Consider the following 25,942-nt stretch of genomic DNA (forward strand, 5'->3'; position numbering starts at 1 on the left):
AACATCTTAGTATGCAGTATTTCCTTATTGATACTATTTTTACAGCAAAACCCCAAACTTCTAAAGTGGGATTGCTGCGATTTCCAGAGCAGATAATCCAATCTCTAAAAATGACTGGAATGCCACAAGTTTGGGGTTTTATAGGCTTGATTCCATGCTATATAAAATATATTTTGCTGAAGTAGTGGCTCTTTCAGGCATTTGTAACTCACACAAGTGGTACACAGCTTGCTGGTACCTTTCAAGAGTAAAAGCTATAGGAAGCTCATTAAAGGATAGATCCAAGAGAGTTTAAATTCCACACTGATCCCTGGAGATTTTTTGGTTTGTTTCTACCAAGAAGTAATTTCCAAGACCTCTTCAAAGACTGAAACATAAGAACTGAAAGAAATGGCAATAATTAATGAAATCACTTTTAAGTAAAAAGCCTTAAACCCTTCCCTTCCCTGCACAACCACGCAAATGACCCCAAAGTTCAGTTTACAGAGACCTTCCTGTTATAACCCAGATATTTCCTATTCTTTTTAGAGATCAGACAAGGACTTCTCAGGGGCTTGTACTTTTTACACTAACTTCAGGCCAAAGATTATTTTTTTGTGTGTCTTGCACTTGTTAAATTTACCTTAAACCACCAGAAATTCCAAGAGCCCAGGGTGAGTGCCTATGAGCATGCTGAGAACAAGCTGTCTCTCTGAACCTGAGTGGCTTTCCTGGGATTCTCTTTGGGTTTTTTTCTTATTCTAAGAATGTTTTTCGGGTAGGGAATATTCATTTGGTCTTCCCTTAATGGAAATGTACTTCCAGAGCCAAAAACTCTTCAGTGCTCCTTGACTAATGGTGCTCAGAGGGAATACTACTAATTGGTCAGATGTTGGTAAATATTCAAAAGTGTTAATTTTCAGTTGGCAAAATGCACTTTGCTTCAAGGCTTGAAGAATTCTCCTGGAATACCTATTGCAGATTGACAGCACAGTATGAAGGTAAAGTCCAAGGCTTTAAACCTGATGTTAAAATTTCCATTTATGAACCAATAATCACTGCAAACAAAAGAGCCTACTCCATTCTGCCAGTGCCTCAACTCTTCCTCAGGCACAAGTTGTACATAAAAGTTTGGTAAAATGTTCAGGAAGAGTGTTGAAAAGCTGAGATCTACCTTGGTCTGCCCATGCCAGAGCCTGGACTGGAGAATCCAGCCCAGAGGACAGCTTCAGATACCCACAGGGACCCTGGTGCAGAAGGTAGAATACAAGGGAAGAGCTTTTTAATCTCAGAGGATGAGGTCAGAAAGTAACCTGAAATTTCTCTCCTGCACTTATCTCCAGAAGTAACTGGTTGCCCAGCCAGCATCCCAGCTGAGCAGACCAAAGCTTTCCTGCATCCTTCAGGAGCTCAGATCCCAGCTTTGTCTGACCACTGCTTTCCACCTATGGCATCACTCACAGCCCTGTTTGCAGTCAGTTCATCCTGACAGCCCTGACTTGCTACAAGAATGCAATTCCATATGGATATTTGCTGCCTATTGTTTCAGAGAAGCCAAGTTTTTTCTCTTTCCCAGTCTGTAGAAATCACTCCTCTTCTCCACACACACTCAACTGCCCTTTGTTTGTCTCTTAACTTGCTGTGCTTGGTCCTTGGCCAGAATCCCTTTTTTTTTCCCTTTTTTTTTTCTTTTTCCCCTGCCTGGAAGGGGGGTGACAGCCTCTCTTTGAAGGAAGGCCAAGGCTGCTGTTGGGCTGACCAGCAGGGAGCAATCCTGCCCAACACTCCCTGGCCTCTCCCAGATCATTCTCCTCCTTTCCCAGAAACTTGCTGTCTTGGAGAAGGCAAGAGGTCGGGCTGATCACAATTCCCAGAAGAAATATTTTAAGCAACGGATGAAGTTTAAGCACACAGAGAGAAAGCTGGAGCTGGAAGAGACATCAGAAGATCATCCAGACCATCCCCTTGCCCTAAGGCAAATCCCAAATCCAGCTGTACCTCCACGACACCGACAGACATTTATCCAGCTGCTTCCTACCAGCTTCCAGTCAGAGGCAGCAACACTTCTGCACAGCCCAGCTCACCACTCCCAGCTTTGGAAAATCTCTTACTTCAATTTAATCCTCTCTGTTCTCATCTGAAGATGGACACAGAGAACCCACTCGTTATATTGTTCCATTCCTGACAGTGCCTTAGAAATACAGAGAAATAAGCTGTAACTCATCCCCATGGTCATGATGCCTGTACTTTTTTGTGTCTTTTCCTGTGGCATCCTGCCTGTATCACCACCTCAGCAACCCTTCAGCACTGACCCAGAGAGAGGATCACGAGTTTGCTGCCTTTATTTCCTGCAGCATCTTCTATCCCTGCTTGGAAGATCTCCCTCTGGCCACTGCAGAGCCCTGACGCCCCCAACCTCACACATCTGATTTGCTCCCCTGCTAATCCTGCTACATGCTGACAACAAAAATGCAAAAGTTTGTGCACAACTAAAAACCTCCTCTGCACAAGGGAAAGCCCTTACAGAGGGTCTCATAGTTATATATTTCCTCCTGTGCTTTATTTCCTCCAAATCCATCTCAGTCTTGGCCTTGGGATGCTGCTCAGTTCCTGCTCTGACTGAGAGAAGATGAAGCCCTGATTCAACACTAGCAATGAAGTTTGGGTTTTTTTATTTCTTTTTAAATTCACCAGTTCCTTATGGAACATTTGTCTCTCATCCTGGTAGCATGGATATAGGAAAGTCCCATGGTACTTGTCATGCTCAGATAAGAAGTTGAGTTGTTTCAGCTTGAAGGGGATTTGACAGGTGTTGAAAAGGTTTTCCTTTTTTTTTCCTGCTAGATTTCCTTTCCTTATTTTTTGCTAAATGTTCCCGAGGTGCAAAATGAAACAGAAAATTTCCAACTCTCAGCTCCTCACTTACCCAGTGGAGGGGTTCATGATGCAGCCCCCTTTGTCAGTGGATGCTTTGCAGTTACAGCCCCTCTCCAAGGTGTCGTGGTTCATTCCAAAATTGTGTCCCAGTTCATGAGCCAGGGTGACTGCTGCACCAAGAGGGTTTTCTGAGTGATCCTTAGAAAAAAAAAAACCAAAACCACATAAACATATAAAATAAAACATAAAATCCATGCTAATACACATTCCCCTCTAAGGTCCTGTTGCCTGTCCTTTGGAATGTTATAAGCTGTAGTTACTCTGTTGTTAAATGAACACAATTTTTAATTAATCAACCTATGCTGAGTGCAGAGTGGGGATTTCAAGCCACCCAGTTTCCCCAGCACGTTGGGTATTTGAGATGATGGGGCAGCTTTGGGCCATTTTTTTATTTAAGGCTTAAAATTCCCCTGCCCAATCAATCCCCCAGACTCAGAATTCCTCAGTCCCCCAGATGGGGAGGGTTGGAAAAGGGCAACCGTGCATGGGAGAGGATGAGTGTGATGAGGGAAAAGTGAGAAGACCCTTCATGAAGCAAGAAACTTCACATGATCTGTTCAGTATTCATCAGAGAGCTTCTTTAATATAAAAAAAAAAATAAAATTGAGATTTCACAAGCTTTGTAAAAAAGATCAAACACCCTTGCAAAGCTTTTTAAAATGAAAGGACAAAGCAAGTCAAAATCTTCCATGGCCTCTTGTTAACAGCAGTGAATATTCTACATGTTCTGAGTGTCAAAACTGAAATATTAACACTAAGCCTTGTTTAAATGCCAATTTTTGTGATAGTTGTTGCTGAGAAATTCACTGCACTGTCTTAATTACAGGCTGATCTGACTGATGCTTTGGCTTAACTACAAGTAAGAGACCTTTCCACATCCATAATTTTCTTTGTGGGAAGAAAACTTCCACTGTACCCATATGAAAGCTTTCCCTAAATGCATAAGCATGTAATATAAATGCATGATCCACTATTTATCAGTCAGTAAATGGAATTACTATGTACAGCTGCCTGCTCTAAAAGCATATATGAATATATTCAGTTTACATAATACATTTAGTATTATCTAAGTCAAACTTCATGAAAAAAAAAAAATGATGTGAAAGGTAAAATTGTCTAAAAAATAGCTGTATGTTGATGAAGCCCTCCATACATGACTTGGGGTAGAGTCAAGATATTTTAGTAAAGCATTTCTCAAACAGAAAACAATCAAGAAGTGAATACAGTCATGATGAAAACAAGAAACTACTCCTGCATTTGGAATAAACTCAGAAGAACTCTATCTTTTGACAAAAGATGGTGTTTCAGTTTTCCTGAATTTTAAAATTCTGGGACTAACACAGCAGGCAGTTTGTGTCCAGTTAGATTCTCAGCTGCCTCTTCACTGAAAGAAGCTGTGAAACCTGTCCTAGGAAAAGAAAAGTAAAGCTAAGCAGCAAAATAATCTATAAGAATGAAGAAAACCTATAGTCCTGCACAATACCTACATCTGGAGATGTCTTACCAGGATAGGGGTCACGATTTCTCTTTGTATTTGTAGTAATTTATGAAATATTTAGATAATTCTATGTAACCCGACCTCATGTCATAAAAAGAGCACAACCTCTCACTCAACTGGAAAACAAGCCAGGACTGAAGATTAAGAAAACAATACTATAATTCCATATCATTTCCCAGCAGCACACTGGAGTGATGCCTTGAAATCAGGGCTATGGGGTCAAGGCAGAAACTCCCCTAAGCTTTGGACTACCCAGACAGCCAACAAGCCAAGCTCAGCTTTTCTTCATTTTCCAGTCTTTCTTATAAAGAGAGATCATATTTGTTTGAATACCTCTAAAGCTGGCAAATAAATAAATAAATAAATAAATCAGTTAAGAATTCACACAGTCCACTCCCAAACTGGAGCCAGAAATGATCTGAAATGTAATTTGGGTCCTGAATAAGCAAACAATCATCACAGCCCATGAGGTTCTCATTACTTGTTCAGATCCACTTGGAATGCAATTTTATCAGTTTCTAGAGAGGGTTTTTAAAACAAGGAATGTGATGTCTCAGCAAAAGAGGTTATTTGAAGACAGCATAAATGAAGATTATCAAAACAAACAGTGACATGTCCCATTTGATGCTGAGACCATTTAAGTATCACAAGGACTAAAGAAATGAATAGCAATGTGACTGATTTATTCCACCAGGCAGTAAAAGTCATTACCCAACAGTTTCACAACCACTGAATAAGAAACCATCTACTGCTAAGCCATTATAAGCTGTTGCACAAAACATGCAGCTGCTTTCAGCTGAACTCTGCTTCCATCCCCTGAGCAACAGATCACATCAGAATAAAAAAATCTTCTCACCTACAGCTCCAGGACAGGCAAACCCCCCAATCCTGCTACTGCCCATGCAGTTTCCCTCACCTGCAGGGATTAAGTTTCCCAAATCACAGTTTTATTTCATTTAAGCCATTCAGTGCAATGGAAATGCCCCAGTTCCAGCCTTGCCTCTTAATTTCCTACTGAAGGCAACAGAAGCTTGACATGAGTGGGAACACCATGTTTTTAACAACCACGCAGCAATATTTTGCTTTTAAATCCAGGAATTTAGTTGGCAGTCTTTGGAAACAGAAGGATAAAGACTGAATCAAGTGTCAAAGACCTCCTTTAATGTCAGCTTTGGTTTGGCCTTGCTACAACGCAACAGAACCAGCACAGTGAAACTGAAATATAATGGTTTTGCTACACCAAAAGCTTCTGATGCTCAGATGCCTGCTCTCCCCTCTCTGAATTTCTTTTAGAACTGGAGGAAGACGAGGGTGTCCCCTACCCCTGAGAGCAGGCAGAAAAGCAGGGTTTGGACCACTTACCATGACCACCCCTCCGGACTGCTCCGCCGTGCACATGCTCATGATGGGTGCCATGCCAATGGTTGTCCCTTGGAAATACACCCCACTGCAGGAGGAGGATCACAGAATCACCAGTCAGAGCCAAAATACACCCAAAACTTTTCAGTTTTGGTCCCAAACCAAAAGAAAGACCCATTTCAAAGGTGTCAGCTGTCTGCAGGTGGGAAGCAATGAGAGGCAGGGGTCAGGCACCCAACTCCCTCATCTGACACCATCCCTGCCAAGAGAAAGATCCATTTGGTCACCCTCCTGTGGGGACCCTCCTTTCCTTTCTTTTCTTCCTGGCTGAAACTGGGAATAGAAATAGAAAGATAGTGTCTCTAGCTCAAAGAAGGGTTATTTTAGTGTGTTTTTTTATTTTAGTTTCCTCTATATGCTGCTTGCTGTAATACACAGCCTAGAATGTAATCCTCCCAAACAAAGTATTATAGCTGGAGGGTAATAAAACTTCTTGTGTGGGACAGTGGGGAAGGGCTCACCCTGTTCCTACACAGTTAATGTTAGAATGGCTACATAAAGAGTAAAGAGCTCCTTTGAATTACTAAGATGTCAGGTGTGTTTATCTGTGTAGTATCAGGACAGTTCACTGATCAAAATGATGCTTGGTTCAAGAAGGAGGTGTTTCTCTTCCTTTGTTTTAAAGAGTGTTTCTACTTTAAGCATGTTTACTGAATTCCTTTAATCCAGGAAACAGCAGCAGGGTAAAAGGTGTGCAAGATTTCATTTTTCAGTTTTTTCTGCCATCAAAAAGGCTTCATTCACACAGTGTCCCCTTGTCCCTCCACTTGGGATGCCTTTTTCAGTAACAATTTAGATTGAGACCATTTGTAAATTCCCACCTAAAGTATTTACCAGCTCAATCCATACCCACACTTCTACACAAGCTGCAATCAGGAAGGGCCTAAAAGTAACAGGGTTATTGCAGAGCTGTGGAAGGAAATTCATGTCAAACACCTGCTGAAGAGCCCTGCAAAGTCCTTTTATGTTTGATGCTTGCAGAGGGGAAAGAAAAAACCCTGAGGAGCACAGATGTTCCTCCCAACAGCTCAGCAGCTGGGGAAGAATTCAGTACAGCTTTTCCCAAAGCACTGAAATCCCAGGCAATATTAAAAGTGGTGTGAAGTCTACCTTATCAGCTGGGCATTGTCGTGGGGTTTACGAGGTAGTAATTTTAGTTTTCTCCAGTCCAGGAACTCATGGAGGCTGGTGAAAGGGTCTTGAGAAATAGAGCACTTATCCATGTCATTCCAAACTTCCACTCCCACCAGGGCCACTCGAATATTTAGTGGCCTATAGAACTAATGAGAAAAAAAAATAAAATAGGAATGTGTCTGCAACTCATTTTAGACCCCCTTGGATTAGAATATTTCAACTGAAGCATGGTGTGCATGTGTACCTTTCCTGAAGAGGCTTAAATGACCTCTTCCTCCAGGGCAAAATGAACACCTGTTGAGGACTCAAACCAAAATATTTCCAAAAATCCAGCAAACAGTTCTGACCTGACTAAATACCCAGATGGCATCCAAAGAGATGCAGAGATTGGCTGCCTCTTGATGTCCCCAACTCTGGTGTCTTGCTTCAGGACAAAACACTGCAACTCCCTTCACATGTCCTCCACTTTCTGCACACCCTTGGTGCTCTGCCAGATGCCTCTCTCCATGGCAGATCCCCCAAGGCAATCCAAGACACAGAGGCTCCAAACAGGAGCTGAACGTTTAGCCAGAGGCATCAACTCTTGCTCACAGCAGAGCAAACCAAGTGATATTAGTGGAAAACATCCACTGGTATCCCACTGGTAAATCCCCTACAAGAGGGCAGCCACAGCAGCGTTAGTGATGGAGCAGAGAGAACAGTTCTAATGGGAGACTAATGGGAAGAAGGCTTCAAGAATCCATCAAGCCCAGCTTTGGCTGACAGCTTGAGCAAAGCATGTGCTAGATCTTTGCCTTGTTTGTATGCATTGCAGTCCTTTGGATAACACTGGCATTTGCTGAGCATAAATTAAGCATGAAACACAAATAGATTAGAACATGCAAGATTAATTTTGAGCAGGTAACGTAGAACCACCTGTCCTCCAGCTATAAGTCAGCAAGACAATTATGGAAGAGGTGAAGGTGTCTTCAGCAGCTTGTTTGTAATCAAGAATGCTTCTCCTTGAGTTATTGTGCTTGAAGTATCACTTGATCTGTTCTCAGCTAAATGAAGAGTCCCTTCAGTTGTAATTTCAGTACTGGACTCCTAATACGTTCTGGTCATAAGAAAAATAAACTTGAATTTGTTCAAAAAGCACCATACAGGACTCTTAGCATTTCTTGTTAATTGTCAAAAAATTAATTTATATACAAGAAAATCCAATGTACATCTATTTCTTATTGCTCTCACTCAACCTGAAGCCCCTCATATTTTTAATTCTCCCATCCTCTTTGGGCCATACATCTTACTGACTGTGCCCCTTGTTGGCCTTACAATTGGACCATCCCTTAATGCCACAAAGGACTTCAAATTCCTCCCCAAAATAATCCCTATCCTATGGAATGTTCCCCATCTGATTATCCCCACCCTCTTCCCAGGTTACTAAAATCCTTGGGCTGCATTATCCATGTCCTTTGGAACAGTGCAGCCACAGATGTTTGCACCCCAGATGTGGTTCATGAGCTCAGAGCAGAGCAGAGCTCACAGCTTGGAATGGTGAAGGGAACAAGAAAGGCTGAACTTTATTTTTTTGGGTTTGTTGACTGCAGGGAAGCAGCAATCTGAAATCCTGGAGGATTAGGATAAGCAGGGTTAGCTCTTGGATATGGGGGGTGCATAAGGGTTGGGAAAGCTGCTGGTCTGAGCAGGGTGGATGCACTGGGAGGGCATGATGGGGACATGGACCCTAGAAAGAAAGGAAATACTAGAAATGCGTGACTTATTCTTACCCATAAAACTCTAAGAAAAGCTCTTCTTTTCCTGAGAGCATAATTTTGAAGCTTTAGAAGCTTTCTTAATTTACTAGTAGAAGAAAAGACATTTCATGGCAATATCTTTGAGAAAGCATAGTAAGTTTGGAAAAAAAAGTGAAATAATGCTCATGTTCTTACCTTATCGACATAGTTTGCAATTTCTATCAGCCTCTGCTTAATTTTTTCCACATCCTTGCCTTGTCTCTGAAACTTGGGATGTAAAGGATCAATGTACCAGCAGCACAAAGACCACAGAGTTTCCCCCCACCACCCAGTGACTCTGCCAGTAGTGTGGCGATGTTTGGGGCTAACACAGAACAACCAAAGAATAATAGCAGATCCTCTTGGCTTCACAGGACAGGATTTTGGTTCTCAGGAAAAGATTTAACATAGGGATCTTTCAGGGGATGATGTTTAGTGAGAGAGAAAAACCCCTTCTGTAGCTGTTCCCTGTTTCTGTAGCATAACTCCCTAACTAGCAGTGCTCAAGAGGACAAAAAAGTAAAAATATAAGTATTAAAATAATCCAAATCAGGATTTGAATGGCCATTCAACTCCCTAGAACATTTCTACAGCCAGTGCTGGTTACTGGCTTTGAAGGTGTCTTTGCAAACCACCAGGAAGGGAAGTTGTGCCTCAGCAACGTGATGGGGAAGTGCTGCTTCAAAAGCACGTGCAGGATGCTACAGTGGCCTCCAAACAGGGATGGTCCCACCAGAGGCAGAGTCAGAGAAAACTATCATAAAGACTTAACTACAAGGAGATCCTGGGCAGTCAATTTGTGTTTCCCAAATCTCCCAATTATTTGAGAATCAAATTCCTTATGGAGTATTGCAAAGAAACCATTTACAACTGGCTATGAGCATCCCCCTAGCTCAGCAGACCCTTCCATTGCTTTACCCTCATGAGGGCAGAAACTTTATTTTGGAAGCCCCCATCTCACTGTCTGAAGCACATTAACTGCAATACCATGGGAGCTGTACTGAGCTACTCATTTCCCAGCCCTGCTTCCCATAACTTTTCTTACCTCCCGATTATCTGCCACGATAACAAGCTCCACGTACTTCATTGTCTTCAGAGTCTCCCTCTTGTACTGCCAAAACAAAAAAAAAAAAAAAAGAAAAAAGAAGATGAAAATAGTATTTTGTTTTTGCAATAAGTGACCCTTGGAATCAGCTCCCCCTCAGTCCAACAAAGTGCTCACCAGAGGAGATGCTCATCTCAGATTTCTAAAGATTTCACTACATACAGATTTTTATTGTATTTCTTCTCCTCATGGAGGTTTCCCTTTGATCCATCACCACAGAAATAATCTATGTGGGACTTCTAGGAAAAGAAAGCCCAGGATTTGATCACAGCAAGCAGGAAAGTGGTGCAAAGCCTCTCTCCTCCTTTGAGTTATCTTCCCTCACAGGAGAATATCACCTCTCACAGAAAGACCTTTGCTATTTTCAAGGTACATTTAAAGCAACGAGTAGATGACTCCCAGCAAACATTTCAGGCAACAGGCAAGCTGGCTACTAAGAAAAATGAGAGATAAAGGGATATTGAGTGAAGCAGAGGAGAGATCAAGCAATCAAATGATAAATTATGTAGGGAGGAAAACCTGGGAACAAACACTGCAGGAAAAAGAAATCAAAATGAACTGTCGGTGTCTGAGGAAGCAAACTAATACTGTAAAAAGAGAAGGCATACATTAAATTCTGGATGTGTGTTCATATAAAACAGCCAGTCATGCTTCTTGCAGTTCTAAATGCATATCTAAGAAAATCATAGTAATTGGTTGCAAAAAGCTCACCGAAGAAGCAAAAATGATTTGCAATAGATCTGATCACACCTCAGCTCCTCTGCTCCCCTAAACTCAAGTGACCTATTGATGCCTGTACATGCTCTGTGATTTACAGCAGCTGAGCATCTGTTCCATCATTCCTCCCTTCTTTCTGGAATAAGACAATTAGGGAAAAGAGAGCTCAGCAGTGCATCTGAGCTCCATGCCAGAACTTCAGGAGCTGAAGCAGATGTATGACCTATTAATGACCACGATGTCTTGAACTCAACTGGTGCCCTATAACCTAAAGCATGACTCAAGCTTTCCAACACAAACTGTTCCAAGGATAACCACATGATCCCCTAGGAAGCAAAGTCACAGTCCTGGATGTCACCTGCCAGCCAAATTTCACAAAGTTTTCTTCTCATCACCCACGAGTTCCTCTTTGTTATCTGCAGATTAATGAGCAAGAGTGTTTTGCAAGCGTGGTGCTAAGAGGGAAGGGACAGATGTAACCTTTAGAAACTCTGACTTTCAAACTCACATTTCACAGTGTGACACAGCCTTCAAATGGCAGTAACTGGAAAAAAAAATGTTGAGCTCCATTTGGGCAGTATTTATGAAGAGAGAAAGCAGTAAAAGACACCATTAATGAACTAAACATCACTGATAGAAACACTTCACAGGTTTACACTTAGTAGGAGGTCAGGTAGACATTCTTCCAACTTCTCCTGGTACTTGGGTTCTCTGTCATCACCATGGGGTCAAGGTGTGTGCCCAGACTTGGTGCCTGTGCCCACCCAGGTCATCAGCAGTGCCTGGTGACATGGGACACCAAGGAGCCAGTGTGTCCCCTCCTGCAGCTCTGGGGACAGCAGCAGATGCAATACAAAGAGCATTCCACATCTCAGTAGACCCCAGTGGAACCTCCAGTGCTCTGGCAGAACTGGATTTGCCTCTCTGCAAAATATATCAGACACGAGGGAGATGCCAGATGAGGCAAATCACCATGTGGGTGTTGTTTGTGGGGGAATTGATATCCCAGACACTAAAAGTCCAACATTAAACCTGAAATTTGTTATGTTGTCCTGATCAGAGATATACCCTCAAGGTACCTTCAGTCTTTTCCCAAACGAGGGGTGAAAAACGAGACCTGAAAATCCAGGTACAAAAGCTACAAGAAGAGCTCTGGTACATCAGTCAGCAAACTATTTTTTTTTTTTTTACTAAAACTGTCTGGATTGGAGAGATTCAGCCCGAGAGCAACTGGCTAGCAGGGAACAACCATGTGAGCCTCTGGCAACTGCCTGGCATAATGAATCCCTACCTGCCATTTGCCCAATGGCTATGTGCACTCCTTGGATGCAATATTTATTCATAAAATAACCCTAAAATGACCAGCTTCCTTTCTCCAGCCAACTGCACCAGTGCACAACCCCCTGCATGAGTTAATCCTTCAGAATTCCAATGGAAGCCAAGAGCAGAGCCAGGAGAGACCGATATCGGGGCAGAGAGGATGCTCTGCTCCCCTCACTCCTGCCTTTCCCCCCCCTGCTTCCACCACACCTGATCCCATCACCAAACTGCTGTAGCTATTCCTCCTCATGCCCCAACTTTCCCTGGGAATGTGCATGGTTTGGATTCACACTGACTGCTGCAGCCTCTCTCTTCCTCCCTGGCTGCACCAAGTGGGTCTCTTGCCTCCTCTGGGCTTCACCAAAATGCCTTTTTTTTTGTGATGGCTACAGAGAAAAAAAGCCCCACTGCAAGGTTTGTCTTACACAGCAGGCTGGCATTCCCTAGGACTCTAGCTCACAAGAGCACAGCTGGCAAACACTGCTGCAATTTGAGGGCCCACTGAGTTCTTATGAAGTGACCCAGTGTTCCTAGAGACCCAGTTCTGGTGGGGCAGGAGGTGTCTGCACAGCTCTGCTGCATTCCCTGGTGTGCTCTAGGATGTCTCCTCTTTGGATCTGGGAAGATGAGGCTATTTTTTGTCCCACCATTTCTCTGCATTTCAATCAAAGCCAAATGATAGTGTAACTGTGATACATTCACCTCACTTTTCAGCCCTGTTCTGTAAGAATTTAGTGCAGGTGGGTGAGGGAAGGGTCAGGGGAAAAGAACAAACAAAAAGCTCCTCTCAGTCCCTGCCAAGAAACCAGGAATTTTCATCACACCCTGAATCTGAGACTAGATTTCTGCCACCCAGTGCAATGTGGAGCATCCTTTATGTCTCCATACCTCACCATCATCTTTATTCAGTATATCCTCATCACTTACTCAGGCTGAAATGTGAAAATTCCCTCCACACATTACACTTGACACCTTTCAGAATCCATCCATTAGAAGCACAGCCAACATACTCATTACATATATTAGGTGACTGTTGACAGGTTTAATAATTATGGCCACTGAAGTGCAGCAAAAATATTTTTCTGATATTTCAGGTGAATTCTGGCAGGGAGCTGAAGCCAGCAGCAGAATGTGAGAACCATGAGGGGAAGAGTAAAATTGCTTTGATTGTATCAGCTGGGTTTCATCCACATCTTTTATTTCAGTTGCCTTGTGTTGCATTGATTGCCTCCCTGAACTTCAGTCAAAAGTCACAAAGATTTGGGGCAGCCTTAATCAAACTGGGAAAAGCACTTTTCTCCAATGCTTTCACCCAGCACACATTTTCAGAAATAGGCTGAGCCCAGAAAGTGGGGTAGGAAATGCTGATGCATTAAATGTAATATTTAATATTCCTAAAATGTAAAATAGCTTAATTCCACTACATAACTAACATGTAGGATGCCATTTAAGTTGCTTTTCTTAACAGTTAACTTCATGCAAGGGCTTAGTAGTACATCTAAGTATAAACCCCAATATGTGATGTTTAATAAATGCTGAGGGTAGATTTGTGTCACTGTGTAAATGCTGAACATCTAAAGCAGACTTTTCTACCATCCTCATCCAATATGAACTTGCTACAACACATCCTCTTCCTGAATTTTAGCTCATTTAATGTTCTGCAAATTCCATTAGCTAGATGCATTTCAGATTGAGTGCATTTCTTCCTCCACAGCCACAACTGCAATAACACATCTAGAAAATAATATGGTGACAATTCTTTTTGTCTGCAGAAGATAATTCCCTACTAGAATGTAAAGGCTCAAACCCTAATACTAGCAAAGCATCACAGCTACCATGTTCTCTTCCTTCTTGGGTGGGCAAGGACTTTTCCAGGCATTGCTCAGTCTTCTTATGGGGTCTTAAATTCTTGTTATTATAGTACACAAACCTAAATCTGATATTTTAATATGAAATCATAAGTTTTTCTGTGCTATCTCATGATAAAAAAAAAAAAAAGTAAAAAATCAAGTTATGCAAGCATGATTTAGCAAATTGTTTAAGCATATGCTTGATTTTAAGCATGCACTGAAGAACGTGATGCCAAACAGTTCATGTTTTGCTCGGTAGGAATTCAGAGCAGCAGAGTTTATGGTGGAAATGTTACTAGAGATAAGCAGAAACATAAAAGTGCATCATCCACCTACCCTGCCAGCCTGAGAACGAGGGGATGTGTCATTGTCCCCAGCCCTGATGGCAGAGATGTCCAGCTGGTGGCCACAAGCTCCTGGGGCTATTTTCAGATTCTCTGCTCTGTAGATCTTGTGTTCACTCGTAGCACCTTCTAATGGCTCCAGAATGTAGCTCTTGTTTTCAAAGACAATAATTCCCCTGTTGCAGAAGAGAACAGAGTAAGGAGTGTGGGTTTCAAGAGCTAAAGGATGTCTGGCTACAACCAAGTTACAACAGGTTTTAATAACGATTGAAGATGAAAAAGCAAAATGTTGATTTATGATGCCATGGCTGGGTGAGGCAGGAAACATCAAAGCTCTCTGTTTCTCACTGCAGCACACTATACTTTAAAAGCTATACCTCAAAGAAAATGCTACTTCTCTGAAGTGCTGCACTGTAGAGCAAAACTACATTTGTTTTTTTATGCATTTCCCCTTCTCCCAGTGCTGCATTGCCATTGCTGAGTGGGGTCATGGTGTGTGCACTTCTGAGGGCCTGTGGCAAGCAGGAAGGGACAAAAACGTGGTGAAAATCCTTTTGTAAGGAAAGGTACAGGGTGAAAATATTCATTATCACCTGCAGTCAGTATTAGAGCTTTTAAACCAAATGCTGATGCAAGAATCAGTGCTACCAGACAGAAGAGGTATTGCAGTATCCAAAAGGATTATTAAATATGGCACAGAGAGGCAGCAGAATGAAGCTCAGGTATATTTAACACTGGGTTCCGGGGTAAGAGGTTTTACTCCCCAAAATAAGAATTTTTACAGGAATACCACCTGCTCTCTCAGGCTCTCAAGGATCTTCTCTTCCATGAGAGTGCTCTTATTGCTCTACTCTGAGCTGCACTTTGTAAAGAGGGAATCAGGATTTAGGTAGAGATACAAGACCTTGCTCCAAGGCACGTGTGGAAGAACCAAGGACAACACAGCCAATTCTGGGCTTTGGATGCTGCCTCTAATCCAAAACTGCAGAGAATTCACCCAACAGCCATGTCTGGGTTCTTGTGCTAGGTCCTGCCCCATTATTCTATGCTGCTAAAATAAAGCACAGTTGACAAAATGCTGAATATCTTCCCAGTTCCTCCTGCTGAGGAAGCTGTGGGCACCAGACTGCTCTGTCAGCTCAGCACAGACACAGAGTTAGTGGGATGTGGGGATCCATGGTCTGTCCCATGCTGGGATGGGATTTTTAGTTCTCTGTGGCATGGAGTGGGACAATCCCCAACAATTCTGCTGGAATCATCATGCAAGAAGGGGAGCACAGAGTAAGAAGACTGCTCTCCTGCACATCAGGGCTGGCCAGAAGGCATGAAGTAGGTGTACAGAGAGGGAAAACTGCTGTAAGAGAAAGGGATTTAACATTCTGTGTCTACCCTGCACTCGAGCACATGCTGCCTGCCACCCAGGAGACCCCAAGGTAATCCCTACATTGAACACACCAGGTTTTGTTGGGTAACTGTGACCAAACAAAGGCACCACTGAAACCTCATTTCTCTTTTCTAATCCAGGGCTGAGCATTTGCTTACAGGGTGTTGTAGGAATTCATCACCTAGACACTACACTGAGTAGTACACTGCATTACTAATTTCTTCCCTGTCTTGACATTATGAAAACAAGAATGCCTCAGCACTGGCAAAGCTTCAGCAGCAATAATTACAATCTACCCACCTGGAATTCCATGAAACCTTTAATGGGCCAAAGGATCCTTCCTCAGTTCATCCTCTCAGCTGCACTCTGCTGTCTGTATAAGCTATTCCCCAGCAGTCACCATCAGCCCAAAGCTGGCTGTATTTTATTAATGTGTCTTTTGTGGTCTAGGGGAAGTGTCTGCTCTTTTTATTTCTGCCTGTGCTGCAGCAAAGGGGAGATACTACAACACAGTGAAACTGATACATGTCTCTCTACAAGTCTTCTGCAGCAAGCTAAAAAGAAGGGAAAAGAGGAAGGGCCCAGAAGCAGGTTAACAACACCATAAAGACTGATTTTAAAATAAAAATAATTAGGAAAAGCCTACCCTAGATATTCTATTCTGAGTAGGGTATGGTGAAGAAACCCCAAGCTTTTTACTCCTAACCAGTTAACCAAAATTTTCATTCCAAGCTGACTGCACAGTTTTGCTACAGAACTTCATTAGCAACCAAGGCCACAGTTGATGATCTAACTGTTAACTAGAACAGCTTCAAGTCCAAGAGAAAAAAAATCCACAAAACAAACAATTTGAAACCCACGAAATTAAAGGCTGGGCAACAGCACTGGCAGGAAACTGCTCTGCTGAGCTGAACCAAGAATCAGGGGCTGATAATTCATTTGCAGCTTCCTTGGCATATCAGGTAAAATAGATTATGTCCCCACCAGCCAGGCATGCTGTGTGTGATGGATAGCAGCTGGAAAACAGGGCTGATTTATCATAGCAACCCCTGTAGCTCCAGCCAGGCTACACTATCTGGTGCATGGCATACGAGAGACCTCTGAGCAGGTCACCCCATCACTTCAGTCACCTTCCACCCTCCAGTTCTAAATTATTTTCAGATCTGCCTTTTCCCTTGAGAATTCAGGAAACTAGGACAACCTATTCCCTTTACTCAGATAATCAGCAGCTCTCTGATCAGCCCAATCAAATAAGGATTGTTGTCTTCCCTTGGTGCAATTAATCATTTCATTTTGGAGGCAGCTGGAACCAGGGATGGAGGCTGAAGTCCATTAGTCACTGTTTGAAGCAGGCCAGCCTGACCATCTCCCTTCCCTGACAACTCAAAACCAACAGAAAGCCACGAAGGCTTTTATTTTTCATGTTAAACTTTACCCTGCTTAGAACATTAACTTAAAAATATAGAGAGACTTGAATAATTTTTCAAGCCAGCACCATGGTGTCAAGAGTTCAGACCTAAAACGTGCCACAAATCACTGCCAGGTTTCCAAAGCACCCCTTGTATACCCAGCTACTGCCTCAAGTAATTTTTTTTTTATATATCCCTTTCTTTAGCTGCAGGGGAAATGGACAAATGATCAGAGAGCAGAATCCTTAATTTTGGTTTCAACCAAACACACCAGAGCCAGGGCAGCCAATACAAGTTGCCACTGAGGCTCCCATCCCAAGTGGCAGCAAGAGCCTTTCAGACCAGTTCCACCTTTGCATATGAAGCAATCTCATGGTAAAAAAAAAAAATAAATACATAATCTGCAGATTCAGCATAAAGGAAAATATATTTTTCACTTAATGCACACATTTATCCTTTGAGTGCTGCCTACAGGATATCAGCACCTGGCTTGTGACCATCTGTAATAAGATAATGAATATCAAATATGAATTATCTTGGCCAGCTCCCTGTTTTTGACTAATTCTCTTTTCCTTACAATTGCATTTTCTCCCACTGAGCAGTGCCAAGCACAGCACCTTAAAAATGTAACTAGTCCAAAGCTTTGGTTTCTCTCCTTTTTGGTGTGGCAGGCTTAGATGAACAATACCTACCAGTCACGCAGTACTAAGAATTTGATGCAAATAAAATAAATCCATGAACTACTTTTTCCCTCCATTTTTTTCCACATTTCTGTGCAGGTGTTTCAAAAAAGCCACTGTTACTCCTACACTATTTCTCTGACTTCCTCTTGAAAAAGGTTCTCCACACTCCTGAGTCAGCCTCTGTTCCCCAAAAACCAGGGCCATGCAACTTTTCCAGTTTTCTGGAGGCACTGATGTTAAATATTAGACTGTTTTCCAACGTGGCAAATGGACAGGATATTAAACTACAGATCCCTCACCAAAAATTACAGAAGGAACCTAAACAGGATTTTGGCAACTCAGAGTGCTTGAGCAGTGGTGATTCTTCAATCCCAATTTCTCCTACTGAAATCTGTGGGATTCCCAACATTACCTCTACTTTAAAGGCTATCAGAATTCCCATGCTTATAAATATTTGGAATATGAAATAAATTATTTTTTTTTGAAATAACAATCTAATTCATGGCATCGGTGTTTCCCCCAGTCCCAAACCATGCTGATGCTGGGAAGTCAGGAAGATCTTGCAAATGAGGCAGGCAGGAAAGACCAAAGATAATTCAACCCCTATTGTGCTGTCCTTTTCATCACTGGGAGCAGAGAGGGAGGGGAAAAATAAAAATCTATATCATCCAGTCTGTCCAGACAGAATTTCAGAGGCTCCAAGCCAACTTGGAAGCAGCTTCAGTGTGGTCTTGAGCCTGAGCTAAGATTTAACTCTCTCTCAAGAGGGTTTGAACCCTGCTCATGCCTGGTGGTCAGCACCAAATAAACCACATCCACATTGCTCCTCATCACCTCCAAACACCACCAAGACGTTGGGATTTGCCTGCTGTATGCCATGATGTGCCATATGGACACATGGGGAACGTGAATGTGAGATGTGTCCTGCAATGGGAGGACTCCCTCCATCTCAAGGATAAAGGAATGAAAACCTAATTAATTTTGTATTAATTATTGCTGTGTAGTGTCTCAATTAAGGAGATGCAATTTGAGGAATAATTTCACTATTTAAGTTGTGAATAAAGAAAAATGTGAAATTTTTCTCTCTTAAAAAGGAAGAAACAAAAAAATTCCCCAACCTAATGCCAGGCCAGTTGTATTTTATAAATCAGCAGGCTTTAGGAAATCTCCAAATATAAATGGGATTTTTCTTTTCCAACTTGTCAGCAGAAGCAAAGGCCCTGCCAACATAAACCATCAATGCATACTTGTCTGAGAAATTGTGATGCTGAAGTAAAACTTGGCTAGGACAGAATTATATGAAACTGTGATATATTATTCTGCTGCACTATACGGGGAGAGTTAAGTAAATCAATAAATCTGATATCCATGAGTGCAATTAAACATTTGGTTTTAATGAAGCTCAAAGTTATACTCAATTCTAAACAATACCAATAAAAAGCTCTATTACTGCTGGAAGAGGAATGCAGATGTTTTCAGTTTGTAAGAAATTAATTAGACTACAGAGGGCTGTCATGCTTACACACCACATATTCCCATTAAGCCTGTCTCTGCCCACAGACAGAAAGGCTGTGCAGAGCTCATGTGCCACCTAAAAACCTACAGGACCTTCAGTTCATAATTAATGCTGGAGCTTCTTAAATCAAGGGTGGGATCCCATGGGTATTTTGGGTGAAAAGATAGAGAATTGGAGCTTGGGGCCCTGGAATGTTGTTCTCATGATGCTCAGGATGGAGGGAGAGGAGTTCCTCGCTGCTGGGTTTCTCTACATGTGTGGTATCAGAATTCCAGACTGGGATTGGGTTGGAAAGGACCCTAAAAATCATCTGGTTCCAAGTCCCTGCCATGGGGAGGGACACCTGTAAAATCCTTCCTTCCACCAGCCCAGGTTGCTCCAAGCCCCATCCAACCTGGCCTTCAACACTTGAAGGTGATCCCTAAAGGGCATTTTTATTTATCCTTCTTACACGTTCTACATTCTCAAGACTTCATAGAACAAAGCTCCAGGAAAATAAGGGGGGGAAACAAACAAAAGAGGAAATAAAATTAAGTAGCCGATCAAAACTTCACTTTTAGTCTCGTTTAATTCGTTGAATACTACTGGGAAAAAAATTAAAATTTTTCTAGTGGGCTAGGTGATTTTTAGGTATTTTTCAAATGGTTTGGTCATTTAAAGGACCTGAAAATATAGAGGAAGGGGGCTCGACTCCAGAATCAGGCAATTCACTTCTTTCTCCATCAGTTCCCCACCTTTAAAATGGGGTAAACTTTACAAACCACACACAAGAACTCTCTCCTGATGAAGAGCATTGCACAAGACCCAAATAATACCATTACCCAACTATCCTGCACATCAGGATTCCATTAAAAGAGAAAGTCTGACCCAACTCAACAAAAGGGCAGCATCTCCAGGGGAGGTTGAAGCAGTAGCATTATTGATTTTACAAACTGCAGCCATGCTGGAGGTGTTGTCACTCAGACACATCATTAATCAAGTATTTTTTATTCCAGCCAACCACTTTCATTAACCTGCAAATATATTGCAGAGCAAAGTGTCTAAAATGGAGCCATGGCCAGAGACTACAGGAGCAGGCACTTAATTCTTCCTCAGTCCAAGACAGATTTGTCCACAGTGAATTCCTAGGGGTCAGAAAGTTTGATGCCTGGAATTTAAGCAGGGAGTTACTCGAATCAAAAGTGCTAATGCAATTTCATGTCCAGCACTTGGCTTGCAAGAACCAGTAATTGTGTTTATCAGAGAAAGTGTCACCCGTGAGCACAGCTGGGAAGGTGACAAGACAGAGCAAAGGAAGCAAAGAAAAAAGGAAGAAGGGGGGAGATGTTGGCAGCAGGGAGGATTTAGGGAGCACGTTTCATGGGGCTGATCAGCAAATAACAGAGGAGTAAAAGAAGGTGTGATTCAAACAGGCACAGCTCATAGGATGCTTCTTCAAGTCCCCAGATGCATAAAAATATTTTTAGTTTTTGATTTTTTTAAATGAAGTGTTGCCAGACACAGGCATGATGGAGAAGGGGGCAGGCTCAGACAGGGATGGATCAGTAAAATGGCTAAAAAAATAAAATTGGTTCTGTCCTGGCTCAAACCAGGACATCTCCCAGGCTTGTCCCAGTGGTACCTGGGGGGTTACTGTGCATGGGGGACACACAATTGACAAACAACAGAGCTGAACACAACTCACAAAGGTGATGGTGATTCAGGAGCTCTTTCCCACTCAAACAGCCAGAAGCCATGAAAGCCCAGAAGCTGGATTTTTTTCTAACATTAAGCTCACAAAGCCTCCAGTAGCTTCAAACCATGCAAGATGTTTACATGAACTAAAAGCTCTTCAGCAGGCAAGCAGGCAGAAAAAGTAAGCATCCAAAGCAGTGCTTGTCTCAACTGGGATTTGCTCCTAACTTTTTTTTTTTTTTTTCTTTTTGGGTGAAATCTCCCCTTCAGTTGGAGGGAGGAGACAAGAGGAATTTACTTTTTTTTTCCCTCATTGGTTTCCTACTTCCATTCTTTTTTTTTTTTAAATAGTTCATGTCTGCAGTGTTGTATTTAAATCCCCCTCTTCAGCTGACTGTGTCTGGGGTGCAGTGAGTTCAGCCAGACCATTTGAAAGATGCTCTTGTGTAGCCTGACCATGGAATTCCATGGAAAAAAAGCCATCTGCTCAGTTCTGGAGCCTTGTCCCCAGCCTGTCACTGGGGCCACTACATCTTCCAGTCCCTGATGAGACAGGACAACCACTGAATACTTTGAGGGTTATTAGTTAGCAGTTTGGTAACCCTGATGTATTCTTAGGATTTCAAGAGCATTTGGGTGGTTTAGAAAGAAAAAGGTTCCTGGGACATTTGTATTTTTAAACTGCTGAGGACCTTTTTCAGCTTCACTTGGGCTTCCCCTACCAGAGAAGTCACCATGTCCCTGTACCAGCCCATGCAGATGGTGGTCTTCAAGGCTGTAATTTTGTGTGCATTTGCTGGGTTCTACACTTGTAGAGAAAGTAATAAGGGGGGAAAAAAAAAATCATTCAAGTCTATACAAATTTATCCTAGAAGATGTGTGCTGTGGCTGCAAGCCAAGACTACTTGCTAAAAACTTGATGAGCCTCCAAGCTAGATAAAAAGAAGGGTATTTCCTAAGGACAGGAAGGAAACAACTTGAATTTTTCATACCTGCACCTTCCTACAAGCAGTCTAATTGGCTTTCTTACCCAGATGGAAGTGCTGGAAATCCTGATTGCCCATTGTTCCCTTCCCATCCATTCAGCATTTACCATTTCCTCTCCCCCATTCAGCTCTTCCTCCTCCGGAGCAGCCAGCAGGATACAGCTCAGGGCAGGATTATTTCCTCCCCTAACCTGCAGTTTAGGAAGCTCTCTGTGTCAATTCAACTCTTTCTGAAATTGAAAACCCATGTGGAGCAAGGCACTCAGATGTTATGTCTGAGAGGATGGAATGGAGCTGGAATACAAGAGAGGAGTCTGCTTCTCACTTATCTACCTCCCTCCCTTTATCTGCCTGAAAATGTAAATCACTCAAACCTGGCCTGCTTTGCAGATTTCACACTTGATTCTTCCTGTAGCTCATCCCAGAGTAACCACAGCTAATCCTCTACAGGCTAATCCTAGACTGTCAGGTTGGAAGGCACCTCAAGGATCATCTGGTCCAACCCTTCTCATATTATTGTTTATCTGAGATGTCTCAGCACCCCAGCAAGCTGAGACCTAAAACTTGCCAAAGTGGGGGAAATCTGCCACTTCCCCTGGGAGACTACTCCAATGTCTGACTGTCCTTGTGGGGAAAAATTTACCTCTTGTGTTTAATTGGAATCATTACAACAAACCCCTAGTGCTCAGCCATGTGGCTGCAGTGTAAGAACTTGGTTGCAGTGGGTCAGAGCCTCTGCTCAGAACCTTTACTCTGGCCCTGGCCAGATACTTAGGGGTAAGATAGGGGCACAGTGGGGACCCTCAGCTCTGGCAGAAGTGTTGGGGCCATCTTTGAGTCTGACTGCCCTGGGGAGGATCCCCTGCCTCCCCTTCTCAAATGGGCTCAAATTTTTTAAATCTACTGAGATTTTTCACACTGACACCCACTTGAGCTCCACTGAGCTCCACGTGGTGACCAAAAAAATTCTTTGCTCTAAAGTTTCACTTGATGCCTCCTAACTTAGGGGTTGTGATAAATCCTCAGTCATTGGCCCCTCTTCTGCATGACATTCAACCTTGTTTCATCACACCCCTTTTCTCCATTTTCTCCTTTCAAAAGTGACAAATCCCAGGCTATTTTCTTTCTTTAGATAAAAGCTGTTCCATACCTGTGATCATAATTGCTGCCCTTCTCTGTACCTTTTGTGAGATGGGGATGGGGAGGGCACCCCAAGAAGTGTATGCAGAAAATTCAAGATGTGAGTGCAGGGTGGATTTATAAAGTGGTAATGAGGGGGTTTGTTCTATCCTCTATTTCTGTCTCACTAATTCCTCTGATCCCTTTTTTTTGCTGCTTTGACTCCCACTGAGCACTCTGGCTTCAGATCATGCTGAAAAGCAGGACCCATTCTTTATGACTTTAGTTTCATGTCTTTTAATGACCTCTCCTAATCTGGAGGCACAGACACAGCCTCTGCCTGTCCACACCTGGAACAGAGCCCGAGGTGTCTGTCAAGTAGGAGTGGGAGGATATGAGTGCTCAGAGCTTGCACTTCCTTCCATGAGATGTTTTTCAGGCACTTAAAAACTTTGGTCCCATGCAACAGCCCTGTGAGGTAGGTAAGAACCATGAAATGAATTTCCCAGATGGACAACCTGAGACAGAGAGGGAGAGATTTGGCCAAGTCACTTAGAACCTGTCAGAAAGCCAGGAACAGATCCTGAAACTGAGACCAAACTTCCCTTCTACTGACTGCTGCAAGAGAAATGGCTGCCCCAGGGACTGTCCTCACCCACAGCTCCAGGGCCATGGGAGGTTTAATGTTTCTGCTCCTGCAGTTTGGAGTCTTTATCATGCCATGGAAAACCAAGAATCCCTACTCCAGCAACTTGGTGGGCAAGTATAATGTCCTTTCCTGTCCTGTCCAACCCTATCCTACCCTACTCCATCCAACCCATAACTGCTCTTTCAAGCTGTAAGACAAGGAAAGCTGCCAGAAAAGCCATGAAGTCATTTTGAACTCTCTTATTTCTCTTCCTATTATTTCAGACTGGACTGCGTGCAGTAAATCATAGAAACGCAGAATGGGTTGGGCTGGAAGGGGACTTTTAAAGGTCACCTACTTCAATCCTCTTGTCAATGAGCAGGCACATCTTCAACTCAATCTTCACACCCAACTTCTCAAGTGATGCAGCACCAAATAATGTTCTGGTGACAGGGATAGAAAGTGAGCTGGGGGCCTGATCATAGAATCATAGAATCGACTGGGTTGGAAGGGACCTCAGAGATCATCAAGTCCAACCCTTGATCCACTCCTGCTGCAGTTCCCAGCCCATGGCACTCAGTGCCACATCCAGGCTCTTTTGAAATATCTCCAGACACGGAGAATCCACTACTTCCCTGGGCAGCCCATTCCAATGCCTGATCACCCTCTCCAGAAAGAAATTCTTTCTCATCTCCAACCTAAACCTCCCCTGGCACAACTTGAGACCCTGCCCTCTTGTCTTGCTGAGAGTTGCCTGGGAAAAGAGCCCAACCCCCCCCTGGCTCCAGCCTCCTTTCAGGGAGTTGTAGAGAGTGATGAGGTCTCCTCGGAGCCTCCTCTTTGCCAGGATGCTGGAAGATGCTCAGTGCTCTCAGGACCTTGTTGCAACACAAACCTCTCTTAGGGCACGGCGCTCCAAGGTGTTCCAGCAGAAGGGCACAAATAGTGTTCTGGGTCTGGTGCCCTCAGGATTCATCAGCCTGGCTTGGTGCTACTGCTCCAGATCTGACTGACCTCTCTGCTGGCTTGCTCAGGACTGAGCTGAGCCTGTGCTTCAAGCCTCACCTTTTATTGGCCTCCTAATCCTGCTCATGCGCAGTTGGGGCCCACCCTAATCAGGCACAGGTGGGCTCATTAGGCTCATGCCCACTACCTGCTAATTAGTGGCACCTGGTTGCCTCATTTCACTACAGGACCTCAGTGCAGCTACGTGGGGTTTCACACCTCTTGGTTTTTTCCTCCACCAGTTCTATTGGGAGGGTCTGGATGGTTCAAGATGCTGAGAATGTATTCTGAAACCTTTCAGACAGACACTCCCAGCTCAGATAAAGCACAGGTAAGGACTGGAAGCTGTCACTATTGGCTGCCAGGCTGTGAAATGAGTTTTGTGGAGTGAATCAACAGGCACCCTTATCACAAGCTCTTCTCAGCGACACTCTGAACTAAATGCAGCAGCTCAGTGGGCACGGATCCTGAGATATCTCCTCAGTTGTTCTCCTGCTGGAGGAAACCATGTGTTGGCAGGGAAAATTAGGAAAGCTTGTACTGCAAAAGATGCTGCTGTACTTTGCCTGTGGGGGAAGGAGCCTCGTGGTGTCATCCTGCACTTTGAGGGGTGATGTGGTAGTATCAGGTGAGAGATAAATGGCTCTGTTGCCAGAGGCTGCCTGGCCATACCTCACTGCCTGAAACTGGGAAACAACTTGGCTGGCTTGAATGTAAAATGAGCAAAATAGAGAAGAAGGAAAATGCATTTCATGTGGGGAAGAGAGTTCTGCTTTCTTAGCTAACTCTGGAACAAGACATCACTGCACACAGCGTCCATTTTCCCTGAGAACATCACAGCAGCCCAACCCCTTCACCTGAAATACCATCAGCACCACACTGAATTTTGCAAACTGCCATGGTCTGTGAAAGGGGTTAATCAGAATAAACTTGAGGGAGATGCCAGATACATCCTGAAGCACCCATAAAACCCCTTTCCATGTGGGAATGAGCCAGAGAAATCCCATCTACAAGGGCAAAATGGGTCCTGGTAACCAACTCTTTGCTCTCTCTGCTGCTGTATGTCCCAGAACTCTGCTATTAAAAGCCTTGATAATACCACTAGTGCACAAAATGCAAGATCAAGGGAAAAAGAGTCCAGCTACTCATGCTGCTTGGAGATAAATTAAACAAATCCAGAAAAGGTTGAGACAGCTGGAAATCTGACAGGAAAAGTGGGTTTTCCAGGGAGAACACTGAGGCAATTTCCAGTTAATTACTGTGATTTGGAACAGCAATGTGAGTAAATATCAGGCTCTGATTGTCCAAGTAAGGAAGATAATTGTTTCCTGAACTGTGTCCATTGTGTATTTAATATGTTGTCAGCCTGTTCTTTCCTCAGCCTCAGAAGAGATTGGGGTTTCAGCAATGTCAATCTGCTGGTAACAAGCAGCTCAGATCCTGATGCTGAGCATCCTACC

At 43.2% G+C, this 25,942-nt stretch overlaps 1 protein-coding gene across 2 annotated transcripts in view; it reads right to left on the reverse strand.

Moving 5' to 3' along the window:
- ADAM12 (ADAM metallopeptidase domain 12) overlaps positions 1-25,942 on the reverse strand; it is a 164,921-nt gene that overhangs the window by 40,515 nt on the left and 98,464 nt on the right. For both annotated transcript variants that reach the window (XM_030453107.1, XM_030453109.1), the window contains exons 6-11: positions 14,071-14,254; positions 9,788-9,853; positions 8,899-8,970; positions 6,944-7,113; positions 5,777-5,861; positions 2,906-3,054 (exon numbers count right to left, since the gene is read on the reverse strand). In XM_030453107.1, the coding sequence (XP_030308967.1) occupies positions 2,906-3,054; positions 5,777-5,861; positions 6,944-7,113; positions 8,899-8,970; positions 9,788-9,853; positions 14,071-14,254 (726 nt within the window). The remainder of the gene's footprint in view (positions 1-2,905; positions 3,055-5,776; positions 5,862-6,943; positions 7,114-8,898; positions 8,971-9,787; positions 9,854-14,070; positions 14,255-25,942) is intronic.

The sequence above is a fragment of the Calypte anna genome, chromosome 6 (assembly GCF_003957555.1).
Source record: "Calypte anna isolate BGI_N300 chromosome 6, bCalAnn1_v1.p, whole genome shotgun sequence".
NCBI lineage: Eukaryota > Metazoa > Chordata > Aves > Apodiformes > Trochilidae > Calypte > Calypte anna.